Source organism: Acipenser ruthenus, chromosome 58 (assembly GCF_902713425.1).
Source record: "Acipenser ruthenus chromosome 58, fAciRut3.2 maternal haplotype, whole genome shotgun sequence".
Classification (NCBI taxonomy): domain Eukaryota; kingdom Metazoa; phylum Chordata; class Actinopteri; order Acipenseriformes; family Acipenseridae; genus Acipenser; species Acipenser ruthenus.
The window spans coordinates 2,880,513-2,906,621 of record NC_081246.1 but is presented as its reverse complement, the minus strand read 5'-3'; the positions used below and the strand labels follow the sequence as shown (position 1 = coordinate 2,906,621).

At 37.7% G+C, this 26,109-nt stretch overlaps 1 protein-coding gene across 1 annotated transcript; it reads left to right on the top strand.

Moving 5' to 3' along the window:
- The first annotated feature begins 1,999 nt into the window (after positions 1-1,999).
- LOC117407755 (myosin heavy chain, fast skeletal muscle) lies at positions 2,000-23,549 on the top strand. The gene is made up of 39 exons (XM_034914723.2): positions 2,000-2,208; positions 2,582-2,725; positions 2,818-2,974; positions 3,285-3,312; positions 3,398-3,512; positions 3,604-3,696; positions 3,802-3,865; positions 3,959-4,057; positions 4,150-4,253; positions 4,328-4,466; positions 5,414-5,532; positions 5,625-5,774; positions 5,870-6,040; positions 6,126-6,429; positions 6,786-6,859; positions 6,985-7,072; positions 7,158-7,275; positions 7,385-7,508; positions 11,119-11,255; positions 11,592-11,847; positions 12,738-12,980; positions 13,073-13,249; positions 13,339-13,484; positions 13,588-13,678; positions 13,767-14,156; positions 14,240-14,366; positions 14,459-14,577; positions 14,660-14,856; positions 14,945-15,128; positions 15,911-16,076; positions 19,047-19,171; positions 19,850-20,158; positions 20,254-20,457; positions 20,549-20,674; positions 20,906-21,076; positions 21,153-21,257; positions 21,388-21,483; positions 22,377-22,508; positions 23,031-23,549. Exons 1-39 carry the CDS (start codon positions 2,005-2,007, stop codon positions 23,049-23,051), a joined length of 5,817 nt encoding a protein of 1,938 aa, XP_034770614.2. The 5' UTR covers positions 2,000-2,004; the 3' UTR covers positions 23,052-23,549.
- The last annotated feature ends 2,560 nt before the right edge of the window (positions 23,550-26,109 follow it).

Genomic DNA, 26,109 nt, shown 5'->3' with positions numbered 1-26,109 from the left:
ATAATGAAAACTCTTTCAATACAATGAAAGAAAAAATAAAAGAATATATAAGAACATAAGAACATAAGAAAGTTTACACACGAGAGGAGGCCATTCGGTCCATCTTGCTCATATATCTATATATATATATATATATATATATATATATATATATATATATATATATATATAACCTTTGTGGTGGTATAAATAGCAAATTATTGTATTTGTGGAATAAAGCTACAGGTTGATGAGACACCCATAAGAAGAGGTAAGTAATTAAGTTTAGCAACAAACTTGTAGTTCTCTGTTCATAGCAGCCTATTCATGAGAAAATGCTCAAAATGTAGAATGCTAAATTAGAAAATATATGTATCATTTTTTTTATATATGAATTTCTTTACATCAAATTCCATAATTTCTTTAAATGGTCCAGTATTGGATTTTAATCTCTAGATATTCCTGCTAATATAATCCCACAACACTGCATAATTGCTAATTCGACAACCATATTTTTTGTTATGATTTACTTTATTGTTCTTTGTAAGGATAGGTCAGCTCATTGTGGATTAGACTTGTGTTATGAATTTCGTTACTAGACATTGTAAATAAATACATTATTGTTATACCTTTTGATACGACTAATAATGTCACATTAATATTGTTTTTTTTATGGCCATGCTCTAAACATTTCACACAAACTTGTGTGTTTTAATTGGGTTTCATATCACTGGCGTGTTGTGTTGTCTTCATTTCAGTGGTCTAGTGGAGTCCAGTGAAAACCTCTATTGAGTGTTATCTACAGTGACAGGGAGTCAGTATTAGTGCACTGAATGAATGCTTAGGGAAGCCCAGAATGAGCAAGATAAAAAAAAAAAAGAATCAGAACAGGAAGAATAAATTGCTTTTCTCTTTTTATTTGCAGTGCTGTGGAGTATCAAAATTATCTTCTTCCTGCGCTTGTTGTGAAGGAAGGTAAGGAATATTTGTAAAATCTGCCTTGTGAATGATATCATTAATAAGATCATTTGTGATGAGTCTATTACAACACCAAGGTCTTTGTCTTGGTGAGCCTGTTCCAGTTGTATTTGGAGCTTATATTTTTGTGACTGCCATTCAACACGTTAATGCCAAATGTTTTTGTAGTCCTGGGTTTGCTGAAATCGTATCAGCCATTCCCCCAAACTTTGTGTCATCTAAAAATTTGACAGACTTGCTAATTATCAACTGATCTAAGTAGCTGATGCAGATAAGAAACATCAGTGGTCCAAGGACAGAGCCATGTGGCACCCTAGTTTGTACATTGCCCAGAGAGAGGTTTCACCTCTTAAAGATACTCTTCGCTTCCTATGTTTTAACCAGTTATGTATCCATTTGCAAGTACTTACTTGTATTTCCATGGCAAAATCCATATGTTAAAGGCAATACTTCATTTTGTATTCAGTGATTGGAATGGAAACATCTCCTTTTCATCTGCAGAGTTCTCAAGTGCTATATGTTGCTGAATAGTGTTGCTATTTTTTAACACAAGAACATAATAAAATGTACAAACGAGTGGAGGCCATTTGGCCCATCTAGGCTCATTGGGATCCTAGTAGCAGATCACGGAACTTTGTCAAACTGGGTCTTAAAGGATCCAAGTGATTCTGCCTCAACAACATGACTAGGTAGCCCTTTCCACACACACACACACCACTTTGTGTGTCTCATTCTCTTTATCTTATGTCAATCTCCAGCTGTCATTTTCAACTCTGTCCTCTGGTCCTTGTTTCTGTACTGCACTGCTTGGTTTTGGTTAACATTTTCCATGTTTGAGATCAGATCTATTGGCCTTGGCAGGAGGGTGTCAATGTTACACCAAGAATGGAACCACATGGTTTAAATCAAAACAATTGAATTAACTCGTTACACCAGCTTACCACTGATCACTGGGTTTTACATTACTGTACTCCAGATATAATATAATAATGACCAACATGTTCAGTTAACTGTCTTCATTATGCATTCCCACAGTAAACCATCATCATGAGTACAGACGCAGAGATGGAGATATACGGGGAGGCGGCCATCTACCTCCGGAAACCCGAGAGGGAAAGAATTGAGGCGCAAAGCAAACCCTTTGATGCAAAAACTGCCTGCTACGTAGCAGATGCCAAAGAGATGTACTTAAAAGGTGTTATCCAGAGTAAAGAAGGTGGCAAAGTCACTGTAAAAACTGATGAAGGACAAGTAAGTCACATTAGAGTAAAAACAGCATCTTCTTATTGGCTTAGATTTCTGTTATTTACTACTGCATGTGTAGAAAATGGTAACCTGCTCTTTCCCATTACTTGGGGAGCATGCACTTTCCTTTTATATTTTTTAACAAGTTTTCTAACTATATGTTTAAAAAAAAACATGAAAATTGCATATTAATGAGGATATAGCCCAATATTCTGAGTACCAGCAAGTATAATATCTTGATACGAAACACATAAAAATGCTTAAACTTACATAGACAGTTACACCAATAGTGTTGTAAATATGTATGATGTATTAAACCCTTGCCTTTCAAAAACTTTTTATTTCTCAGGATTTAAGTTTGTCCTTTTTTGCATTCCAGACTGTCACTGTTAAAGAAGATGACGTCTACCCTATGAACCCTCCCAAGTATGATAAAATTGAGGACATGGCCATGATGACCCACCTCAGTGAACCATCTGTGCTGTATAACCTCAAAGAGCGTTATGCCGCATGGATGATCTACGTAAGAGTGTTCATTAAAAAATAAATAAATACAATCAAAAGACTATTTACTTATGAATGAACTATATTTAATATTCCATTATACAATTTCAGACTTACTCAGGGCTGTTTTGCGTTACTGTGAATCCATACAAGTGGCTTCCAGTGTACGACCAGTCTTGTGTTAATGCATACAGAGGCAAGAAGCGTATGGAGGCTCCCCCACACATCTTCTCTGTCTCTGACAATGCCTATCAGTTCATGCTTACTGGTAAGTATTTCAAAAACATGTTGTTTTTATCTGGATTAAATACATTCAATTCATTCCATCTGTTTCTATATCTCATGCCTTTTGGTGAAGTAATGGATTTCATATCATGCAGTTCTGATCCTAAATGGAATGAGTTATGAAAAGCATTGTTTTTGTAAATACTAATATCATGACAGGGGAAAGAAATTAAAATATGGACATTGATTTACTGTGACCCCACACTGGATCTGTTACTCATTATTATCAGTTAAACTAAATAATAATTCAGATACCATCTTTAATCAAATTCTTAATATAATTACCTTTACAGATCGTGAAAACCAGTCAATCCTGATCACGTAAGTATGCGTATAATTACAAACATTATTAAAACATAAACCTCTCCAGAAATATCATCTTAACATGTTTTTCTGTTGTATTCAGTGGAGAATCTGGTGCAGGAAAGACTGTGAACACCAAACGTGTCATCCAGTACTTTGCGACAATCGCAGTGGCTGGTGGTGAGAAGAAGAAAGAGGTGGCTCCTGGAAAAGCCCAGGTTGGAAACTATTGCCATTGACATCAAATAGTATGGAACATTCAACGGGTTCCAGTTCCATTAACTAACTCTAGGATTGTGTCTTATATAGGGAACCCTGGAGGATCAGATCATTTCAGCTAACCCTCTGCTGGAAGCTTTTGGTAATGCCAAAACTGTGAGAAATGACAACTCGTCTCGCTTTGTAAGTGATGCTTTTGTTCCCATTATATTACTACATGTTTGGACTTTCATAAACCATTAACAGTGCATTAACATATGTGCGTGATTTCATTTTATTTTCATTAAGGGTAAATTTATCAGAATTCACTTCGGAGCAACAGGAAAACTGGCTTCCGCTGATATTGAGACATGTACGTTTATTTTTTCTACTGTAGTATCTCTTTTACATCTGTGTCTTATTTTTAGACATTTCAAATTCTGACTGTAATACTTATTCATCACAGACTTGCTGGAAAAATCCAGAGTAACATTTCAGTTGTCAGCTGAAAGGAGCTACCATATCTTCTATCAGATCATGACCAACCACAAGCCAGAGCTTATTGGTAGGTGAAAATAAATCATTCTGTTAACTGGCTGATTGATCTGTCTCTCTCGAAATAATCAATTTTGTGTTTGTTGCTGTTCTTCCTTCCAGACATGCTTCTCATTACCACCAACCCCTATGATTTCCCTCTGATCAGTCAAGGGCAGATCACCGTCACCAGCATTGATGACAAAGAGGAGTTGGATGCCACAGATGTAAGTTCCATCGATTAGCTTTGTTTAATGCGTTTGTTACCCTTTTATGTGCCTAATGTTGTTTTTTTATCCAGTCTGCCATTGACATTCTTGGGTTCACCAATGAAGAGAAAATGGGCATCTACAAACTAACTGGTGCGGTGATGCACTACGGTAACATGAAGTTCAAGCAGAAGCAGCGTGAGGAGCAGGCTGAACCAGATGGCACTGAAGGTAACTTTGATTTACAAACACAGGCAATATGTGTGCTTTAAATCATACTTAAAATTTATCATTTATCATTTATCAACTTATCATAGCTATCTTAATTCATGTTAATTTGCATATAGCAGTAAACTGAATATGCATTATTTTGTCAGTAACATTATATTCAATATAATTAGTTCTTATGTTGTGATCACAATATTAAAGAAAGCACTGCTTGTTCCTGCTCATAGATGTACCATATTTAGTGTAAGATCATTTGTTACACATTTCAATACAATAATATGTAACTACTACATCAATTTATAGATTAAAATTGATTTAGGATCTAAACTGCAAAGTACAGAAAATATCTTTTGTTTCACTGGTTGATAAGTCAGTTATCTAGTGGGACAAAACTCAGCCGACTTGCTGAAAGCCTTATGCTACCCAAAAGGGAAAGATATCGCTATTGCTTTATTCGTGTACTTGATGGAACACTCACTTGTATCATGAGCCTTTGGATGAGAAGTAAAACTGAGGTCCTATTGTAAGTGACTTTGCAGCAGCAGTAGTTGTGATGCATAGTTCTCACCCTGGTCTCTTGTAAGTCGCTTTGGATAAAAGCATCTGCTAAATGAGAAATTAATAATAATAATAATAATAATAGTAATAATAATAATAATAATAATAATAATAATAATAATAATAATAATAATAATAATAATAATAATACAAAGTTGGAAACTAAAACAACCTGATTAATTACTGAACAGCCGTGATTCTCTAGAAATGCCCTGCACAGCCCAAAATATTTACACCACAAAACATTCAGCTTACATGACAGTTAAAAAGAGTTTGAGAAACACATGGGCTAACAGCTATGAAATACAGATGTAGATATTCTATCAATATCAACCCATTTAAACATCGAAGATTACCAGATGTCATCAACAAGATTTTGTGTTTGGTTTCAGTGGCTGATAAAGTCAGTTATCTGATGGGATTGAACTCAGCTGACTTGCTCAAATCCTTGTGCTTCCCAAGAGTGAAAGTGGGGAATGAGTATGTGACCAAGGGGCAGACTGTCCCCCAGGTAATGTGTTTGCTCTCAACCTCCATGCACATTGCACACAATTCAACTTCATAGTATTTTCATTTAACAATTAATCTTGTATCTTTTATTAGGTCAATCACGCTGTTGGCGCTCTGTCTAAATCTGTCTATGAGAAATTGTTCTTGTGGATGGTTGTCCGTATCAACGAGATGCTGGCTACAAAGCAGACAAGACAATTCTACATTGGAGTCCTGGATATTGCAGGATTTGAGATCTTTGATGTAAGTTTAATTTGTCATACTGCTTATATATTTTTTTACTACTTTGTTTTATTATTGCTACTGTTAATATTCATATATTTCATACATGTATTTAGTACAATAGCTTGGAGCAGCTGTGCATCAACTTCACCAATGAAAAACTGCAACAGTTCTTCAATCATACCATGTTTGTACTGGAACAAGAAGAGTACAAGAAAGAAGGGATTATTTGGGAGTTCATTGACTTCGGTATGGACTTGGCTGCTTGTATTGAGCTTATTGAAAAGGTATGTAAAAGAACATAGTAACCATTGCACCATCCTTGGTCTCTTGCTATTCTCTTTTTAACACTTGAATTTTAATTCTCACTAGCCTATGGGAATATTCTCCATCCTTGAAGAGGAGTGCATGTTCCCCAAGGCCTCAGACGCTTCTTTCAAGAACAAGCTGTTTGACCAGCACCTTGGCAAGAGCAACGCCTTCCAGAAACCTAAACCAGTCAAAGGCAAACCTGAGGCTCACTTCTCCCTGGTGCACTATGCTGGCACTGTGGACTACAACGTCACTGGCTGGCTGGACAAGAACAAGGACCCACTGAACGACACTGTAGTGGGGCTGTACCAGAAATCATCCATGAAACTCCTGGCCCACCTTTATGCCGCTTTTCCAGCTGCAGGTGCTTGAAAAATGCCATACCTTCATTCACCTTTGAAATCACATTATGTGTGACTCGTTTCATTACAGTAACACTTTCACTTATTATAATGAATGTTCATTGCTGTTTAGGGCTTTGAGTGTTTTTTCTTTTTGACAGAGGCTAAATGCTATTGTTATTCATAATATCTAAATTTGTTTCAATGCATCTTAGAAAAGTAGCATTATTACCCCTCTTTTCAGGTAGACACTTGTTCACTTCAAGCACCCCCCCCCTAGAAATAGGAACAGATACTAGGAATCAATTTTGGAGTATTAAAGATTGTTTTAGAATCATTTTTATTTTATCAGTCTGAAGTTTATTCTTTGTATTTAAAGAGGCTGCTGCTGCAAAGGGGGGTGGAAAGAAGAAGAAGGGAGGCTCCTTTCAAACAGTGTCAGCTCTTTTCAGGGTATGTGTTTTTGCTTTCTCTTCTGCAGTCTTGTCAGTTTATTTCTGATCCTCCCACCATTTAAAGTCTGTGCTAGTTATGTAAATTACAAATGTTAAATGTATTATATATTTGTCACTCTACAGGAGAACTTGAACAAACTGATGACCAACTTAAGAAGTACCCATCCACACTTTGTGCGTTGCTTAATTCCCAATGAGACAAAGACTCCAGGTAATTATAATATGATCATGTATGTTTGTGACAGGTATCATGATTTTAAAATAAGTTTGTGACACACTTATAATTGTAATTTTAGGTTTAATGGAAAACTTCTTGGTCATCCACCAGCTGAGATGCAATGGTGTATTAGAAGGTATCAGAATTTGCAGAAAGGGATTTCCAAGCAGAATCTTATATGGTGACTTCAAGCAAAGGTATCAACACCATTGAGTTTACCCTCTCATTCATGTTTTTTCTTTCTTTTACAATTCTCTTTGCAACTATTAAAAGTATATCATCACACATATTTGCTATTTTTGACAGATACAAAGTGTTAAATGCAAGTGTCATCCCTGAGGGTCAGTTCATGGACAACAAGAAAGCATCAGAGAAGCTTTTGGCCTCAATTGAAGTAAATCACGAGGAGTATAAATTTGGGCACACCAAGGTTAGTATACATAAATATATCTTTGCAATTAGCATTACCTTGAGAATATTATTGCATAGTGTAACAGGGTTGGAACAGAGTCTGGAACCAACTCCCCAGTAATGTTGTTGAAGCTGACACCCTGGGATCCTTCAAGAAGCTGCTTGATGAGATTTGCGATCAATAAGCTACTAACAACCAAACGAGCAAGATGGGCTGAATGACCTCCTCTTGTTTGTAAACGTTCTTATGTTCTTAAAGTCTGGAAAGTAGGGATTTATTTTGCTTAAACCTTTTATTTTGAACCTTGTTCTTGTGTTCTTTATTTATTTATTTTTTTCATTCCTTGCCATTGCCATTTCTTCACAGTAAACAGTGGCCATAGACATGTTTTCATAAACTAATAATACGAGGTTTACTTGTGACTTTTTGTAGCTGAACAAGCAAATGAAAACTGAAATCTAAACTTTAAACACTTCAAATAAAACAAACGTTGGAAATGGAGCTGTAAAATTAAAGGTAACAAAAAAACTCAATTTTGCTTCTCGTTTGTTACATTCCATATAACAGAAAGTCACAACAAAAAACAGCAGTGAGGATTTGCTACCTGCCAGGAAAGTAGGTAGCAATATGGTCTTATTCTGTAGCGGTTTATTCCACTAAATTATATATATAAAAAAAATAAAAAATAAACACCTACTAACTGTTTTAAATAGTGAATAACAGCAGTGTGGGCAGCAGTGTGGAGTAGTGGTTAGTGCTCTGGACTCTTGACCGGAGGGTTGTGGGTTCAATCCCCAGTGGGGGACACTGCTGTTGTACCCTTGAGCAAGGTACTTTACCTAGATTGCTCCAGTAAAAACCCAACTGTATAAATGGGGAATTGTATGTAAAAATAATGTGATATCTGTATAATGTGAAATAATGTATAATATGATATCTTGTAACAATTGTAAGTCACCCTGGATAAGGGCGTCTGCTAAGAAATAAATAATAATAATAATAATAATAATAATAATAACCCAAACTATCACATACTTCACAGAATAATAAAACTCTGCAACAAATGTACAAAACAAAACATCTGTCAGATTGCATGAATAAACCTAGTGAAGCAGAGGATATCGTTTAGGCTTCATGTCAGATATCAGCAGAAGCACCAGTTACTACAGCTAGTAGTCCAAAACAAAGATATCAGCCAGGACATCAAAATCAAGCATTTTTACCAATGATTTTTCAGTTGCCATACAAGCAGATCACTCAGACGAAGATTGGTCATGTTCGTAAATAGGTTTTAACCAAACTTAAAACAGAAAACAGACACTCATTGCTTGCAGTGGTTACTGAAAGAGTGATGACTACCTTGATGATTTTAATAATATATAAGTATAAGTAATAGCAAGTATCCTTTTAGAGTTGTACCAGCTCAAAAAGAGAATAAAAACTACCGGTGGCGCGAGTTTAGTTTTTTGTTCCCCTCTTCAACTCAGTAACTTCTTAATTAGTTAAAATGGCACTGCTATTATCAGGGCTGGCACCAGGCTTTTGTGGGCCTGGGCAATGGACCTCCAGTGGGCACCACCTTCCCCCCACCACCATCTTCACCACCAAATCAAAAATATTTTTCTATCAAAAAGGTTTTCATACTCAGTAGTCCCTCGCTAAACTGGACATGTCTGGAGACATGAGTTTTACAGCAGGCCAATACACAAATCAAGTGAATAGAGATCACTAGGAGTGTGTGTGCATTAATCTGGTTTGTTTTTGCTGTCTAAAACTTTTAAATAGAGTCTCAAGAGCTGCTGTGCTGATTCTGTGTTTTATATACTATATATATATATATATATATATATATATATATATATATATATATATATATATATATATATATATATATATATATATATATATATTAATCTCACTTATAAAATGGGTCTTTTAAATATCCTATCCTGATTGGTCAAAACAGGTCACATGGGGGTGTGGCTATTACAGCATATCCCCATGTGTTGGAACTTCTTATTTCAATTTATATTAATAAACATGACTAACCACATGTAATATAGAATTTTGATAAAAACATAATTTAAAAAATGGTAGCCATATTTAAATTCGCAATAAAGATGTGAGTGACGAGATGTAAATACAAAAAAATACACAAAAGACACTATTTGACTGACTAAAACAAAAAACAAAAATCATCAAATATTGATTTCAATGTAATTCCTCTCCCTGATCTAAATCATTTGCTATGAGAGTTTTATGCCACTGCTCAGAGGGACGGGAGTATTAAATCTCAAGCTATGTGTCTTAATTGTTTCTTAAATAGTTCAGCAATAAACTGCAATGCGAATTTGATGAGTGACCAACTATTTCAAAATGCAACATCTTTGTTGCCACTGTGAAGCGGTACTGCAAATCTGGCATGGATACTCTTGTCAATACCCCTGGATCGACGAGGACGATTTAAAAAAATTAAAACCTTCCCAGCACTGTCACCTGACAGAGCCACAGCTCTTGTGAGAAAGGTTTGGTTTGATGTGCAACTAAATATGTCCAGACGTGGTTTGTGTGATTTAAAAGCAGACTTGTTTGTGTTTTGCCATGATGAAAATGCCAGAAATATTTCACTTTCAAATTTAATGAACAAACCAAGAATCACAAGAATTATAATGAATCAAATAAAGAAAAACTCACAGGTTTCATTTACTCCATCCCTGGAAATCCTCTCTGCCCCGTAAGTTTGAAAAAATATATTAGTAAAATCCCTGAAGCCAGTGCCCAGAGATTCTGAAGCAGTGTGGTATTCAAGGGAGCCCATGGGAATAAATTATCTGTCCACCATGATGCCAAAACTAAGCAAACTAGCCGGACTGAGTCGCCGATAGACAAACCACAGTGTTAGGTCCACAGTGGTGCATTTCCTTTGCGAAGCCAAGCTTAATATCTGTCACTGATCACAGGTGTGAGGGAAGCCAAAAAATTACTGGGCACCATCTTCAAATGATCATAGACAGTGGAGCCACACTGTGCCCTGCACTTCCTTAGACAACGACAAGGACAACAATGATCAAACACCATGTTGCTCGAAATTGCATGTACGGTCTCCATACTGGTTGATCCACTTTATAAGCGCAATAAGACACTTCGGGGTGTGGGATATACTCTAATATCACCACACCCCGGGAGGTTAAAGCCACTCCGCTTCGCCTTGTGATTTATAACGCACCTGCGGTGAGATGATATTAGAGTATATTCCACACCCTGCCGTGCCTTACTGCTTACGTATCACACATAGCTCTTTTTCATTTGCCATTTTTTTAAAGAGTCGTGCAAATTCTGGTGAGGCGGTAAATAAGTGCAAGGTATTTTTTTTGTCATTTGTAGCGAATACGAACACCTGATTTTTGTATCTGAATACATGTAAAACAATATTCGTTCGGATATTCGGATATTTGTCCCAGCACTAATTTATAGGTCAATGTAAAGCACATTACACTTATGAAAATCAATCATTTTCAAGATAGAGACTCTTTGTTTATTACATGATTAAGTGAACTCCCTTCTCTTAATTGAATGTGGTGCCATGCTAAGACAAAACCATATTTTACTGTAAATCTCTTGAATACAGGTCTTCTTTAAAGCTGGTCTGCTGGGTGTACTTGAGGAGATGCGAGATGAAAAATTGGCCGCACTCATGACTACTACCCAGGCTCGCTGTCGTGGGTTTCTGATGAGAAGGGAATTCCAAAAGATGATGGAAAGGAGGTGAATGAAGAAATACTGTAACCTCAGAAGAATTGCAAAAACATTTGAACTGCTTGATATATTTGAGTTACTGAGGAGATTCACTTCAAGAGATAATTAAAAAAGTAAACCCCTCATATCAATGTAACTATGTAATATGACTGAAAGCAGGTCATAAGAGGTATTAATTTTTACTTTTTATTATTTGGTAATGTACTTGTTCACAACAGCCCAGCTTATGAAGTAGCCATATGGTGCATTTATTATCCAGACTGCATGTAGTATTTAGTCAGCATTTGCACTTAAGTAAAATAAGTAGTCTAGAACTGAAGTTATTACCTTGTTCTTGTATTATAGGGAGTCCATTTTCACCATCCAGTACAACATTCGTTCATTCATGAATGTGAAACACTGGCCATGGATGAAGCTCTACTTTAAGATCAAGCCACTCCTGAAGAGTGCCGAATCTGAAAAGGAAATGGCCAACATGAAGGAAGAATTTGAAAAGTGCAAAGAAAATCTGGCCAAAGCAGAAGCAAAACGAAAGGAGCTTGAGGAGAAAATGAATTCTGTGATGCAGGAAAAGAATGACCTGCTGCTTCAAGTCCAGTCGGTATGAGTCTATTTTGTACTATGGCTTTTTAGTCCACATACATAATGTTACTTTCAATGTTAGTCACAGCCTAGATAAATTAGCGATGCACTAGATTTAAAAGTGTCTTCTTATGGACTAAATAAGTACAATTTATGGACAGGAGTCTGCTATTTGAAGGTAGAGACCCATAAAAAGTAGGGCACAATGGGCCCCATTGTACAGTATTGATTAAGGCAAGAGTTACTCAATTAAGTGAAGTCAGGTTATAATTGAGCTTTATTAACTATTTTATATACTTTCTCTTAAAGTAATTCAAGCACTTCCATTAGCAACATAGGCCATAAATGTGCACTTTTGAAAGAAACACATTATAGCACACAGGTATTTTCTATTTAAAACATGAAGCTGGAAGCTCTCGGTTTCTAGCCTTATTCTCCGGTTATCTGTTTGCATTTCTTGGGTCATTTCACCTCAATAGTGTTTCTGGGTTAAAGCAAGTTACTGTCTGAAAGCATGTCAATCAATAGGGGCAGAAGCTGATTGGTTATTTACAGGAAAGAAGCCAGTGAAGGGGTGAGAAAACATACTTTAGAAAACAAAATTTGATTGTTGAGATAGTGAATCCCAATCTCTAGCAAAGATGCTCTCTGTGGATTTAATAAAGTGTCTTCTGTTACACTTGCCTACTATTAAATGGGTGGCAGTGTTTGCATCAGCATGATCCCATTACTAGTGCCATGTAGTGGCTTTGTACTGAAGATTCATTTTTGGAAGTGGGGAATGGGCCCATTTTAACTATGGTATCTCAGGAGATTGCTGTATCAGTATCATGTAAATGTGCTGTGCTAAATAAGTTATGCATTCAAATCTACATTTGTTGATAACAATACTTTACAATGTCTTAAAAGGAAGCGGAAAGTCGCTCTGATGTTGAAGAAAGATGTGAAGGGCTTATCAAAAACAAAATCCAGCTTGAGGCTAAAGTTAAAGAGATTACTGAGAGATTGGAAGATGAGGAGGAAATGAATGCTGAGCTGACTGCCAAGAAGAGGAAACTGGAAGATGAGTGCAGTGAGCTCAAGAAAGACATTGATGACCTAGAGCTTACATTGGCCAAAGTTGAGAAGGAGAAGCATGCCACAGAAAATAAGGTTAGGATTTTAACAAAAGACATACAATTATTTATTGAAAAAACTGGACAGCAAATACATCAATTTATTTGGTTTCGAACCCTTTCATATAGGTTAAAAACCTTACTGAAGAAATGGCTGCTCAGGATGAAAGTCTTGCAAAATTAACCAAGGAAAAGAAAGCCCTCCAAGAGGCACACCAACAGACCCTTGATGACCTGCAAGCAGAGGAGGACAAAGTCAACACTCTGACCAAAACAAAGTCTAAGCTGGAACAACAAGTGGATGATGTGAGTGAAGCCGACGATGCAGACTCTCAATGGGGTTTAATTTAATAAAACAATTTAATATAATATAATTTGCTATTCCTTTTATTTAGCTTGAAGGTTCATTGGAGCAAGAAAAGAAACTCCGTATGGACCTTGAGAGAGCCAAAAGAAAGCTTGAGGGTGATCTGAAACTAGCCCAGGAATCCATAATGGATCTAGAAAACGACAAGCAACAATCAGATGAGAAGATAAAAAAGTAAGATTGTATTTTGTAAAATGTATATCCTAAAGAAACTCTGGATACTTAACAAAAGAACCATGTAAATATATATATATATATATATATATATACTTTACAGGAAGGACTTTGAAACAAGTCAACTGCTGAGCAAAATTGAAGATGAACAAGCTTTGGGTGCTCAACTTCAAAAGAAGATTAAGGAGCTTCAGGTATTGTGCGGAAACAAAATCTTTTAATTCACAGATGAGAAATGATTATAAATGTTTAATTTCAACCGCTCAATTTTTCATTTTCTAGGCACGCATTGAAGAACTTGAAGAAGAAATCGAGGCCGAACGAGCGTCTCGGGCAAAGACTGAAAAGCAGAGAGCTGATCTTTCCAGGGAACTTGAAGAGATCAGTGAAAGGCTTGAGGAAGCTGGCGGTGCAACTTCAGCTCAGATTGAAATGAACAAGAAACGTGAAGCTGAGTTTCAGAAGCTCAGACGAGACCTGGAGGAGTCCACTCTGCAGCATGAAGCTACTGCCGCTGCTCTTCGCAAAAAGCAAGCCGACAGCGTGGCGGAACTGGGAGAACAAATCGACAACCTCCAGCGTGTGAAACAGAAGCTTGAGAAAGAAAAAAGTGAATATAAAATGGAACTTGATGACCTCTCCAGCAACATGGAATCTGTAGCCAAATCCAAGGTAAACAGCACAAGTGTGTGATCTCAATATACAATAAAGAATTGAGTTCTTGTTCACTAATCTTTTTCAACTTTTAATTAAAGGCAAACCTGGAAAAGATGTGTCGTTCTCTGGAGGACCAATATAGTGAAATTAAGACGAAGAACGATGAGAATATCCGTCAGATCAATGACATCAGTGCTCAAAGAGCCCGTCTCCTGACAGAGAATGGTATGCTTTTACTGCAGTTACTACATGATGTTATTCTACATGTTGTAAAAGGAAGGACTGTTTTTAAATAGCTATGAATATTTTTGCTTTAGGTGAATTCTCTCGCCAACTGGATGAGAAAGAATCTTTAATTTCTCAGCTCACAAGAGGAAAACAGGCTTTCACTCAGCAAATTGAGGAGCTCAAGAGGCACATTGAGGAAGAAACAAAAGTAATACATGTCTCCTTCCTTTTTATATACAGTGTTTTTGTCTTTTAAATGTAATGTGTAACATTCCCATAATTCTTTAAAGGCCAAGACTGCCCTGGCTCATGGTGTGCAATCTGCCCGCCATGACTGTGACCTGCTTCGTGAGCAATATGAGGAGGAGCAGGAAGCCAAGGCTGAGCTGCAGCGTGCAATGTCCAAGGCTAACAGTGAGGTGGCTCAGTGGAGATCAAAATACGAAACTGATGCTATCCAGCGCACGGAGGAGCTTGAAGAAGCAAAGTAAATAATCATAGTTAAGTTACAACTTTATAGTCATTTAAATTCTATCATTCTTTAACATTTTTCTGTACTTGAACACTTTTCACAGGAAAAAGCTAGCACAGCGCCTTCAAGATGCTGAGGAACACATTGAGGCTGTGAACTCAAAGTGTGCCTCTCTGGAAAAAACAAAACTGAGACTCCAGAGTGAAGTTGAAGATCTCATGGTTGATGTAGAAAGAGCAAATGCACAAGCCTCTGCTCTCGACAAGAAGCAGAGAAACTTCGACAAGGTACCAAAAAGATGTTTATCACAAAGGTGGCTATAGAGGGATAAGATATTGTCTGCTGTTGACCATCAGTTTTCCACAAATACATAATGACAGCTGGAGGATTGATTTTTCTCACACATACGGTGATGAGTTGATTAATGTGTTTTACAGGCACGAATGAACATTAATGCCCAGTAAAACAGACAATGGGTTCTCTCTTAAATCTAGAAACGATCCCCTTGTACATGTATTTAAAAGACTCTCACACTAATCACTTCACTCTGCAGGTGTGATTGAATAGTTTTCCATTTAGTACAATTGTGTACCTGTTTGTTTCACTGGCTAACGTGCTGTTTTAGAAGGAGCATGAACTTCTTGATTGTTTTAGGTTGTTAAGAATGATGACAAACTAAAAAATCAAAAACTCTGTGTACTTGGAGAACCGCAACCCTCCCTCTCCCCGAAAACAAAGAACATTCATATTTTTATTGTAAGTCTGTTGCAATCCCACAGCTAAATTAGTTTACTGAATTAAAAGGAGTTGACATAGTTAAACGAACCAATACTTTAAGCACGGTACAGTAACCAGAACCAGCGGACTTAAAATTCCTACATCAAAGAGAAGGAGACATTTCTTCAGACAGAGAGTGGTGAGGGTATTGCGTGGACTACCTAGTCATGTTGTTGAGGCAGAATAACGTGGATTCTTTAAGACCCAACTTGACAAAGTTCTGAGATCAATCAGCTACTAGGACTATTACCAGAAATCTATTGATGTATATTTATGACACATATTCATTCAGGTTCTAGCGGACTGGAAGCAGAAATTTGAAGAAGTCCAGGCAGAGCTGGAGGCTGCACTGAAAGAGACTCGCTCTCTCAGCACTGAACTTTTCAAGTTGAAGAACTCCTATGAAGAAGTTTTGGACCACCTTGAAACCCTTAAACGGGAGAACAAGAATTTACAGCGTAAGCCCCCTTGCGTTGCATGCCGCAGGGTATTTACCTTGACGTTACTTACTAAAACATATCTTGCATTACATCTACCTGCCCCAGCAAGTAAAACCAGGGACACCCCTCAATGAAAGAGAAGAAACAATTTAAGTATTTAACTATTTAAGAATATTCATAAAGAAAAAGCATCACATCATTTGTGATGTAATGAGGTTTGTTGAAACTTGTATAATACTAGTTGTGCGAGGATATCAGGTAATGAGACACCATGTAGAGACAACAATATTAACTGCTCATTTTTTAAGTAAATTACAGAACATGTAAGAACCTAACCTTAAGACTACACTATTTTCTTCAACTTCAGGGCAGTTTCCTAACAGCAGCTTTAGAATAGTACAACTTCTTATCATGTCAACACAATGACCCTCAAGTCAATTAAATAAATCTCCCTTTGAATTGCAGTGTACAAAATTGAAAGCATATGAAAGAAAAGGTTTTTTTACAAAATGTACACAAAAAGTTTAAAAGATTAAAAAATCTTTTATTTTCACGACGTTTCGGGCAAAATCCCTTCTTCAGCTGTTTAAAAAGAGAAGTAAACACAGTGCAGTAAACTTGTTGTTGTTCAAGAATTGTAATTATACAAAAGTTCTGTGGATGGTGTCATGATTATTAGAATGGAATGTTCATTCCCAGAGGTTCCAAAATTCCCAGTTTGAAGATAAACTCTCTTTCCATTCGTTTCCGAGCAACATTTGTTCCATAGCACTGATTGATCACACAGACTGTGATGTCTTCAGCAGTGTGATCATCACTGTTGAAGTGACGGGCTACTGGAAATGCAGTGGTGTTAATGCGAATGCTTCTTAAGTGTTCTACAAACTGGTCTGCTAAACGCCTTTTAGTTTCCCCAATATACAATTTGTTGCATTTCTTGCAGATAATGCAGTAGACTATTCCTTTAGAGGTACATGTAAAATGTTAATGAATGTTGAATGAATATTTAATGCCTCTAATCTCTGCTTTAGAATGAATGTATTTACTGATATTACATTGTGGTCTATTACATGGATATGTGCCTTTCAAAGGTTCTTCCGAAAGAACGAATAGCACTGTGTACCACATATTCTCTTATATTCTTGTCTCTTCTATATGACATCAAGGGGGGAGTCTTGAAAATAGATGCTGTAGATGGGTCTTGTTGTAAAATTGTAAAGTCTCTTTGCACGATTGTCTGTATCTTTCTGTTGGTAGGGTGGTAAGTGAAGACCAGAGGGATTCTATCATTTGTGTTTTGTATATTATTATTATATAAAGCATTTTTTCTATTTATATTTGAAATGCAGGATTTAGCTTTAGTCATGATCTTGTCCGGAAAGCCACAATTTCCAAAAAATACACACATTTCCTCACTTTTGACGAAAAAATTTTGATCGTCTCTGCAGATACGTCTGAGTCTTAACAGTTGTGAATAGGGAATCGAGTCACGGCAAGCCTTAGAGTGTGAGGAGTCATACTGCAGATATGAATGAGAATCAGCTGGTTTGTAGTAGACAGTGGTGTTAGTGGTGGAATTCAAAACAGTGATGGAATGTCTAAGAAAGATATACTGTTGCCAGTTTCTGATGTGTTCCATGTGAAATCCAGGGCTGGGTGGAAATGTGTTCCTGACTGAATGAACTGTTTTAAATCCTCACTGGAGTTGGTGAAAATTCCAAAGATGTCGTGAATGTACCTAAGAGATAGGTTAGGTGTGCTTCCATTATATTGCTGTAAAAATTTGTTTTCAACCGATCCCACAAAAAGGCAAGCATGTGATGGTCCCATTTTAGTTCCCATGCTAACAGCCCTCAATTAAAAACAAAGAAAAAACAATTAAATGTGAGCACAAGTTCAGCCAGTCTCAAAAGGATATCTTTGGAGGTTCTTTCTCTATCCGTTCATCAAGAAAGTGCTTTATTGCAAGTAACCCTTCATTATTCGGTATAACAGTGTAGAGGTTTTTAAATGTTGATTGTAAAAATAATGATATTATCACAAGGGTGTACTGTTGCTCCGCCCCCTTTCTAGATGGCCGACTTCCACCTTTCCCTGGAATGAATTGTCAGACCATCCAGTCCGGGGCACACTGTTCCCTTTACACAAATCAATGTCTAGTGTGGCATCCACGTGTTTGATGTGTGTCAGTTTGTTGTGTGGGGGGTGTGGAGCTGCATGCAGGGCAGCATGAGGGGAAGTGTATATGTATGGTAAATAGGGAGATACAGGTGCATGACAGAAGGATTACCAATAGTGCTTTAATATGAATCTATGTGCTAGCATAACTTTCTGTTTGTATGGAATTGCAGATGTTCAATGGCATACTACAGTCTTTTGCAACGGAGGAATGGGTGATGGGTCGGCATTAGCATGCATAATAACTTGTATAGGGGGAATGGGAGCACTTTAAGAACAGGACACGCATGTGACAGATGCATGACACAATGATATTGTCTCCTGCAAAAATGGTGTATGAGGTCCACTGTTATGAATCTGTGTCTTACATGGGTGAGTGCATGCCAGTTTGAGAAGGCAGCACCAACAACACAGATCAAACAAGTGTTTTTCAGTGTCATGCTAGATAAGCAGCAGAATACAGTTTAATGGGAGGGATGGCCTCACCATCACAGCTGTGCTGTATACGTTGTGGATCATGATGATGCATGTCTTGGAGACATTCAGACGCCATGCCATGGCGGACTGAGATTCGAAGGCTTCCAAATGTCCAATAGCATTATTCCGTTGAGCCACTGTAAGTCTAGGCATAACTTCAAATGTGTCTACAGCGAACACCAATAAGACATGCAAGCTTTTTTTACTCATATTGTCCTGTAGTAAAAACTGTAGTGTGTCTTTCACGACTGTAGGAGCCAGCAGCGTTATAGTCCATGCCTGTTTTAAAGTGCTCTGATATTAACAACATTCTTCATCTTCTTCATCTTGTAGAGGAGATCTCTGATCTGACTGAGCAGATTGGTGAGGGTGGGAAGGTTATTCATGAGCTGGAGAAGTCAAAGAAGCAGATTGAAACTGAAAAGTCAGAAATTCAAACCGCCTTGGAGGAAGCAGAGGTAATTCTTTAAAAACACACACCTTCTCGTCTCCATTTTCTGCATATCTCTCTCATTTTCATTCTCTTTATACTTTATAAGGCAAATGAAATAAATGCAGGAATGGGCTGCATGACTGTTCAGTCAAAAAAAAAAGTCAAAGTAAGCATCCCATAATAAAACACTACCAGTATACATTTCATGATCGCCTAGCAACTACAACAATACATACAACAATACATATTTTACAAAGCTGTGTAAGGTAAAGCAGAGTATGACATGTTAATAAATCACCATCAGGAAAAGGTAGCTTGTTAGGTGTGATTGTCATTTCCAATCATATGCTCACTATTATCACATCTGTTTGCATGTGCTACTGTTAAACAAATATTTTTCAAGTAACCAACGCTGTTGGAAAACATTTAAAAAATATATCCCTGCATCACATTTGTATAGGAGCAGTCTCGTGTAAGTACAATTATTTTAAATTAAATATTGTTTACTTGGTATAATTGGTGATGACTTCAGCATGATGTCATGTTTTTAGGTATGATATTAGGTATGATTTTTGAAACCTTACAAATGTAAATGATTCAGGTATAACAAAAGCTAGGGTAGCTAACCAATGTCTTTCTTACAACTGGAGTAATGTAAACACAGACATGTTTATAACAACTTTTACAATACTTTTTTTTATAGGCCTCGTTGGAGCATGAGGAGTCAAAGATTCTTCGCATCCAGCTTGAGCTGAACCAGGTGAAGTCTGAGGTTGACAGAAAGATTGCCGAGAAAGACGAGGAGCTTGAGCAGCTGAAGAGAAACAGTCAGAGAGTGATCGACTCAATGCAGAGCACTCTTGACTCTGAAATTAGGAGTCGCAACGACGCCCTGAGAGTGAAGAAGAAGATGGAGGGAGATCTGAATGAAATGGAAATTCAGCTGAGTCACTCCAACCGCCAAGCAGCTGAAGCTCAGAAACAACTGAGGAACGTCCAAGGTCAACTCAAGGTGCGGACTGTTTCTGTCATTGCAGCTATTAAAGAACACTTCCATTGTCTTAAAAATGTTCCTAATGATTTTACTAATTTCTATTTTCTATCCAGGATGCCCAACTGCACCTTGACGATGCTCTCCGAGGACAGGAAGACATGAAGGAACAGCTCGCCATGGTAGAACGCAGGAACACCCTGATGCAGGCTGAAATTGAAGAGATGAGGGTTGCTCTGGAACAGACAGAGAGAGGCCGCAAAGTGGCTGAACAGGAGCTCCTTGATGCCAGTGAGCGTGTGCAGCTGCTGCACTCCCAGGTTGGAAGATTTTCTTTCACACCTAATTTTTAAATTCTTGTTCTTTTTTATATTTATCATTGTCATCAACTTACAACCTTTACCTTGACAGAATACCAGTCTCATCAACACCAAGAAGAAGCTTGAGTCTGACATTTCCCAGCTGCAAGGTGAGGTAGAGGATGCCATCCAGGAAGCAAGAAATGCAGAAGAAAAAGCCAAGAAATCTATTACTGATGTGAGTCACAGTGTCTGTCCGTATGTCTGTCTGCCTCTCCAATTTTGACCAAGCTATTCAACACACCAGTGTAAGGTATACATTTCTGATTATAGTGTTCAGGGTCAGAGCCCTACCATCAAGCTATTGAGGTTAGCACCAGTGGCTAAATCCCTTACAATCCCCCCACTCCTACTGCTCCTACAGTTCTAAATCACTTCATTCCATTCATCTACTTTCTTCAAATATCAGGCTGCTATGATGGCAGAGGAGCTCAAGAAGGAACAGGACACCAGCTCTCACCTGGAGAGAATGAAGAAGAACATGGAGCAGACAGTGAAGGACCTGACCCACCGTCTGGATGAGGCTGAGCAGCTGGCCATGAAGGGTGGAAAGAAACAGCTCCAGAAACTGGAGACCAGGGTGAGCTGAACATAGAGACTAATAATTCCCTTGTACAAGAAACTGAACTGGGTTTAATATTTACAATAATTTCCAGGTGCGCGAGCTGGAAAATGAGCTTGAAGCTGAGCAAAGACGTAGTGCTGAGTCAGTCAAAGGACTCCGGAAATATGAAAGAAGGGCCAAGGAGCTCACCTACCAGGTAATACAGCAGCTTCTGAAAGTTTTAATGATGTTTCAGCATTACATTATCAGGCTTTGACATTTATTATTATTATTATTATTATTATTATTATTATTATTATTATTATTATTATTATTATTGCATGCAGGCTGAAGAAGACAAGAAGAATGTGTTCAGACTCCAGGATCTGGTTGATAAGCTGCAACTGAAAGTGAAGGCTTACAAGAGGCAGGCTGAGGAAGCTGTAAGTGACACTTTTGTTGTTTTCATATATTCCCTTTTTTTAGGACATTGTTGTTTTCTTGAATTACTACCCTTAAGCCCTTTGCAGACATATCATTATAATTTTGATACAATTAAATCGATGATGTAATTGCATGCAAAGTTTTTTTTTTTTTTATTAGCATAAAAGACTGGTATTTTTAAATTATTTTTATAAAGCAGCTTTTTTTCTGCTGGGAGATTCAGCGATCAAAAGGCAAACTTAGCAGAATTTACACTAAATCACCCAAAATGTTCATAAACCAAATATAAATTAGCAAGATATTTACTGCAGTGAAATATCTATAGGAGAAAATTCTGAGATAAAGCTCAGATAATGCATTTTACTAAGCCCCAAGCCAATAGAGATACTTTTTAATGTGGTGCAGCATTTCAGTAGCTATGGTTTGGATTACTGTATACCACGGCTTAAAAGTGCAAAAATTACTGGAACGCACACTAACAAAACATTCTTTAAAGTTTTATGATAGGCGTGATTCCCTTCTCTTAGCACTTTATTTATTTGCATGTCAAAACATATTCAACATTTAAAATGGCAGCTTTACCTACTAGTTAATTTGATTTTAAGAAACTGAATTCAAATGGATACACTCAGTGTTCATTTACACTGGCTAGTGCATATTGTTCATATCAAGTTATGTTTCCAATTGCTCCGGCACGCTCCTGAGAATGTGTTATAAACAGAAAACATGATCCATGGCTTTGGTGATGCAAAGAAACTGACAATTAACACACAGTCACAAGATCTGACAGTAACAAATTACTTTTCATTTTAATTCAACCCCTGATGTATTTGATAGGCACTGGCCCTCACAAGTAAACCAAATGTTCCTGTTCATTGTATTTGCCTTTCAGGAGGAACAAGTCAACACCCACCTGTCTAGGTTCAGGAAGGTGCAGCACGAGCTTGAGGAGAGTGAGGAGCGCGCTGATATCGCTGAATCCCAGGTCAACAAGCTGAGGACTAAAAGCCGTGATATGGGAAAGGTAAGTTAAAAAGTGAAATTACAGTGGTAGGGATGTCACACACAGTTTCTGGACTACAGTCTCACTACACCACCATGTTTATGATATGAGATACCTAAACAATTACTGATTACTCAAAGGAGTAGCCGAAACACAGTTTACATCTCAGAACTTGAGTGTAGTGTTACACACTATATAAAGTAACCTGCAACCTAACAGAGGTGTGCCTCAGGGTGCACACTATGAACAGGGTCCATGCCTGACTGTATAGTCTTTGCTGTCAGGTAGTGACACAAAAGGATTTGGCTGTTACACAATAACAAACAAAGCTGGCATAAACAGTGAACTCTGGAACAGTAACAACATGTAAGCTCATATTTTTCATTACATTAATTAACTATATATAAACAGGAATATCTGTGTCAAGCAGTGTGTCCTGTGTAATGGTCTAGCGTTTCTGTTTTTTAATTACTAGTTCAACAGTAAATCTGTGTTTGTGTTTTTCCTCAGTATTTAATGATACATTTATTTATTTTTCAAAAGGTTAAAGAAGCAGCAGAGTAGAAGAGCAGCAGAAGACTCAAGCTGAAATGTAGAGAGATTCATAAAATATGAATTTCACAGTGAGCTAGTTCCTGTAATAGCGCTGGTAGTTTTTAGTGTTGAAACAATAATTGATTATTGTGATGTTATCGATCATAATGTTCTATATTTGATTTATCAGCTGATAATAAGGCTGTCCAGTGGTTAAATAAAAGGGGCTTGTAACCAAGAGGTCCCTAGTTCAAATCCCGGCTCACTCACTGAAGCACTGTGTGACCCTGAGCAAGTCACTTAACCTCCTTATGCCCTGTCTTTCTGGTGAGACGTTGTTGTAAGTGACTCTGCAGCTGATGCATAGTTCACACACCCTAGTCTCTGTAAGTCGCCTTGGATAAAGGTGTCTGCTAAATAAACAAATAATAATAATGATTATTGTGATAATTTACAGCCGATAACAGAAAATGTCATTATCGTCCAGCACTAGTAGTTTTGAGAATAAAAGTGGCATGCAAGCATCTACTCAAGGCTTTGTGGTTTGTGTTTTTTTCTGCTAGTCTTTATTCTGCACATGAAACAAATTATTTAATTATTGGGCTGCTCAATATGAGAAATATATTTTATTAAAGAGTAAAAAGCATTGTTTGAGCAAATATATTGCCTTGCTGCACACATCAACTGCATAGACATCACTTCACTTACTTTAATAGGGAATCTAAGAAAACAGCAATTATGTAAACTATGATCTTGAGCTGGCCATTTCAAAACAGCTCAGAGATTTGAAAATATGAATTAAACTCAATATTTGAGCAGCTGCACTCAGACCTACTTGGAACGATTGCAGAGATCACAAAAAAGAGAGGGGAATTTGATAGGGTAGCTGATTCAGAAAATAGCACCAACACTGAATGAGGTCAAGGATGTCTGCTTACATTTATCTCCTAAAGATTCCAACAATGTGTTTCCTGGACCCCTTTAAAACGGGATGACTTACACAAGGGGTATATTCCTAGTAATTGAAATGTAAGTAAAATGCATAAAAAGAACAAACAAAAAAATGAATAAATGAAAATCCCCAGCAGTTTGGTAGCATTTATGCCAGTGCTGGAACAGCGCACTCCACAAACTGTACCTACAGCCTACCTCCTTGTCTCAGGGCAGCTTAAATTTGTCAAACGGGGTCAATTAACTGATCACCCCCAATCGACATATGTGTGATGTTCTGTTAGTTGGTGTGACAGAAATACAATGATTCTTGGTTGTAAATCTCCCTCCCGACCTGTGAGGGCGCTAAGCAGCGAGAACAGAGATCCCTGGATGGGCTGGCCTGACAGTTCTTTCCCAGGGTTCAAGGGAAGTCAGCCAGCTAGAAAGGGGGTGGGACTCCGTTGCATTAACGCATTGACCCGGAAGGGGAATGACGTGTCAGCAGCAAATTGAAGAGGCGGTTGCACTCGTTTAACAAGGGGTCATTTTGACAAAGTCCCGCATAAAAGATTAAGAAAGTTTACAAACGAGAGGAGGCCATTCAGCCCATCTTGCTCGTTTGGTTGTTAGTAGCTTATTGATCCCAGAATCTCATCAAGCAGCTTCTTGAAGGATCCCAGGGTGTCAGCTTCAACAACATTACTGGGGAGTTGGTTCCAGACCCTCACAATTCTCTGTGTAAAAAAGTGCCTCCTATTTTCTGTTCTGAATGCCCCTTTATCTAATCTCCATTTGTGACCCCTGGTCCTTGTTTCTTTTTTCAGGTCAAAAAAGTCCCCTGGGTCGACATTGTCTATACCTTTTAGGATTTTGAATGCTTGAATCAGATCGCCGCGTAGTCATCTTTGTTCAAGACTGAATAGATTTAATTATTTTAGCCTGTCTGCATACGACATGCCTTTTAAACCAGGAATAATTCTGGTCGCTCTTCATTGCGCTCTTTCTCGAGCAGATTCTGTGGGGAGATTCTGGGATCAATAAGCTACTAACAACCAAACGCACAAGATGGGCCGAATGGCCTCCTTTCGTTTGTAAATTCTCTTATGTTCTTCTTATGTTCTTATGTATGTACAGTGCCTATAGAAAGTCTACAAGCCCTTGAACTTTTTTGACATTTTGTTGTGTCAGTGCCTCAGAGTTTCATGCATTTAAATAAGGATTTTTGTCCACTTATCTACATACCATACTCTACACTGTTAAGGAGGAAAAAGTTTTTATTGAGAAAAAAATTATATATTAAAAATACAAAACTGAAAGTCATAATTGGATAAGTCTCCACCCCCCTGAGTTAATACTTGGTGGAAGCACCTTTGGCAGCAATTACAGCTGTGAGTCTGTTGGGATAGGTCTCTACCAACTTTGCACACCTAGATTTGGCAATATTTGACCATTCTACTTTACAAAACTGTTCAAGCTCTGTCAAATTCCTTGGGGTGCGTTGATGGACGGCAATCTTCAAGTCATGCCACAAATTTTCGATTGGATTTAGGTCGGGGCTCTGACTGGGTCACTCAAGGACAGTTACCTTTTTGTTCCTTAGCCACTCCAGTGTAGCTTTGGCTGTGTGCTTTGGGTCGTTGTCATGCTGAAAGGTGAACTTCCGTCCCAGTTTCAGTTTCTTGCAGAGGGCAGCAGGTTCTCCTCAAGGACTTTTATACTTTGCTCCATTCATTTTCCCTTCTATCCTGACAAGTGCCTGTGGCAAAGTGATTAACAGTGTGCAGATGAAGGTGATTAAAGAACAGACAGACAATTGTAATCCAGGTGTAAAGGTTTGTTTTATTTGTTTTTGTCCAGTGCCTGTTGGCCAAACAAACAGTAAACAATAATGAAGGTAAGTAATACTGCAGCGTGTGTTACTTCATTTATAATCCCCGGGTTTGCCCAGCAAATAATAGTCCTGTTTTTATTATACACCCACACAAAACACAAAACACATACACAAGTCTGATACGAGTGCAGTGCTGTTCTGGGTTTGTGCTGGCCTCTGGCGACAGCTCCGGAATGTGTTAGCTGTCTAGTGAATACAAACAAACAAATAGACAGAACAAGAGAAACAGTCACAATTTTCACAAAAATAAAACACTGGTCCTTC

What these genes read in the sequence shown, in the direction of transcription:
- LOC117407755 (XM_034914723.2), top strand. Translation starts at nt 2,005, where the DNA reads ATGAGTACAGACGCAGAGATGGAGATATACGGGGAGGCGGCCATCTAC. An exon ending in AGGGGCAGACTGTCCCCCAG is followed by an intron (nt 5,533 to 5,624) that starts GTAATGTGTTTG and finishes ATCTTTTATTAG; the next exon opens with GTCAATCACGCTGTTGGCGC. An exon ending in GAGGAGCTTGAAGAAGCAAA is followed by an intron (nt 14,857 to 14,944) that starts GTAAATAATCAT and finishes CACTTTTCACAG; the next exon opens with GAAAAAGCTAGCACAGCGCC.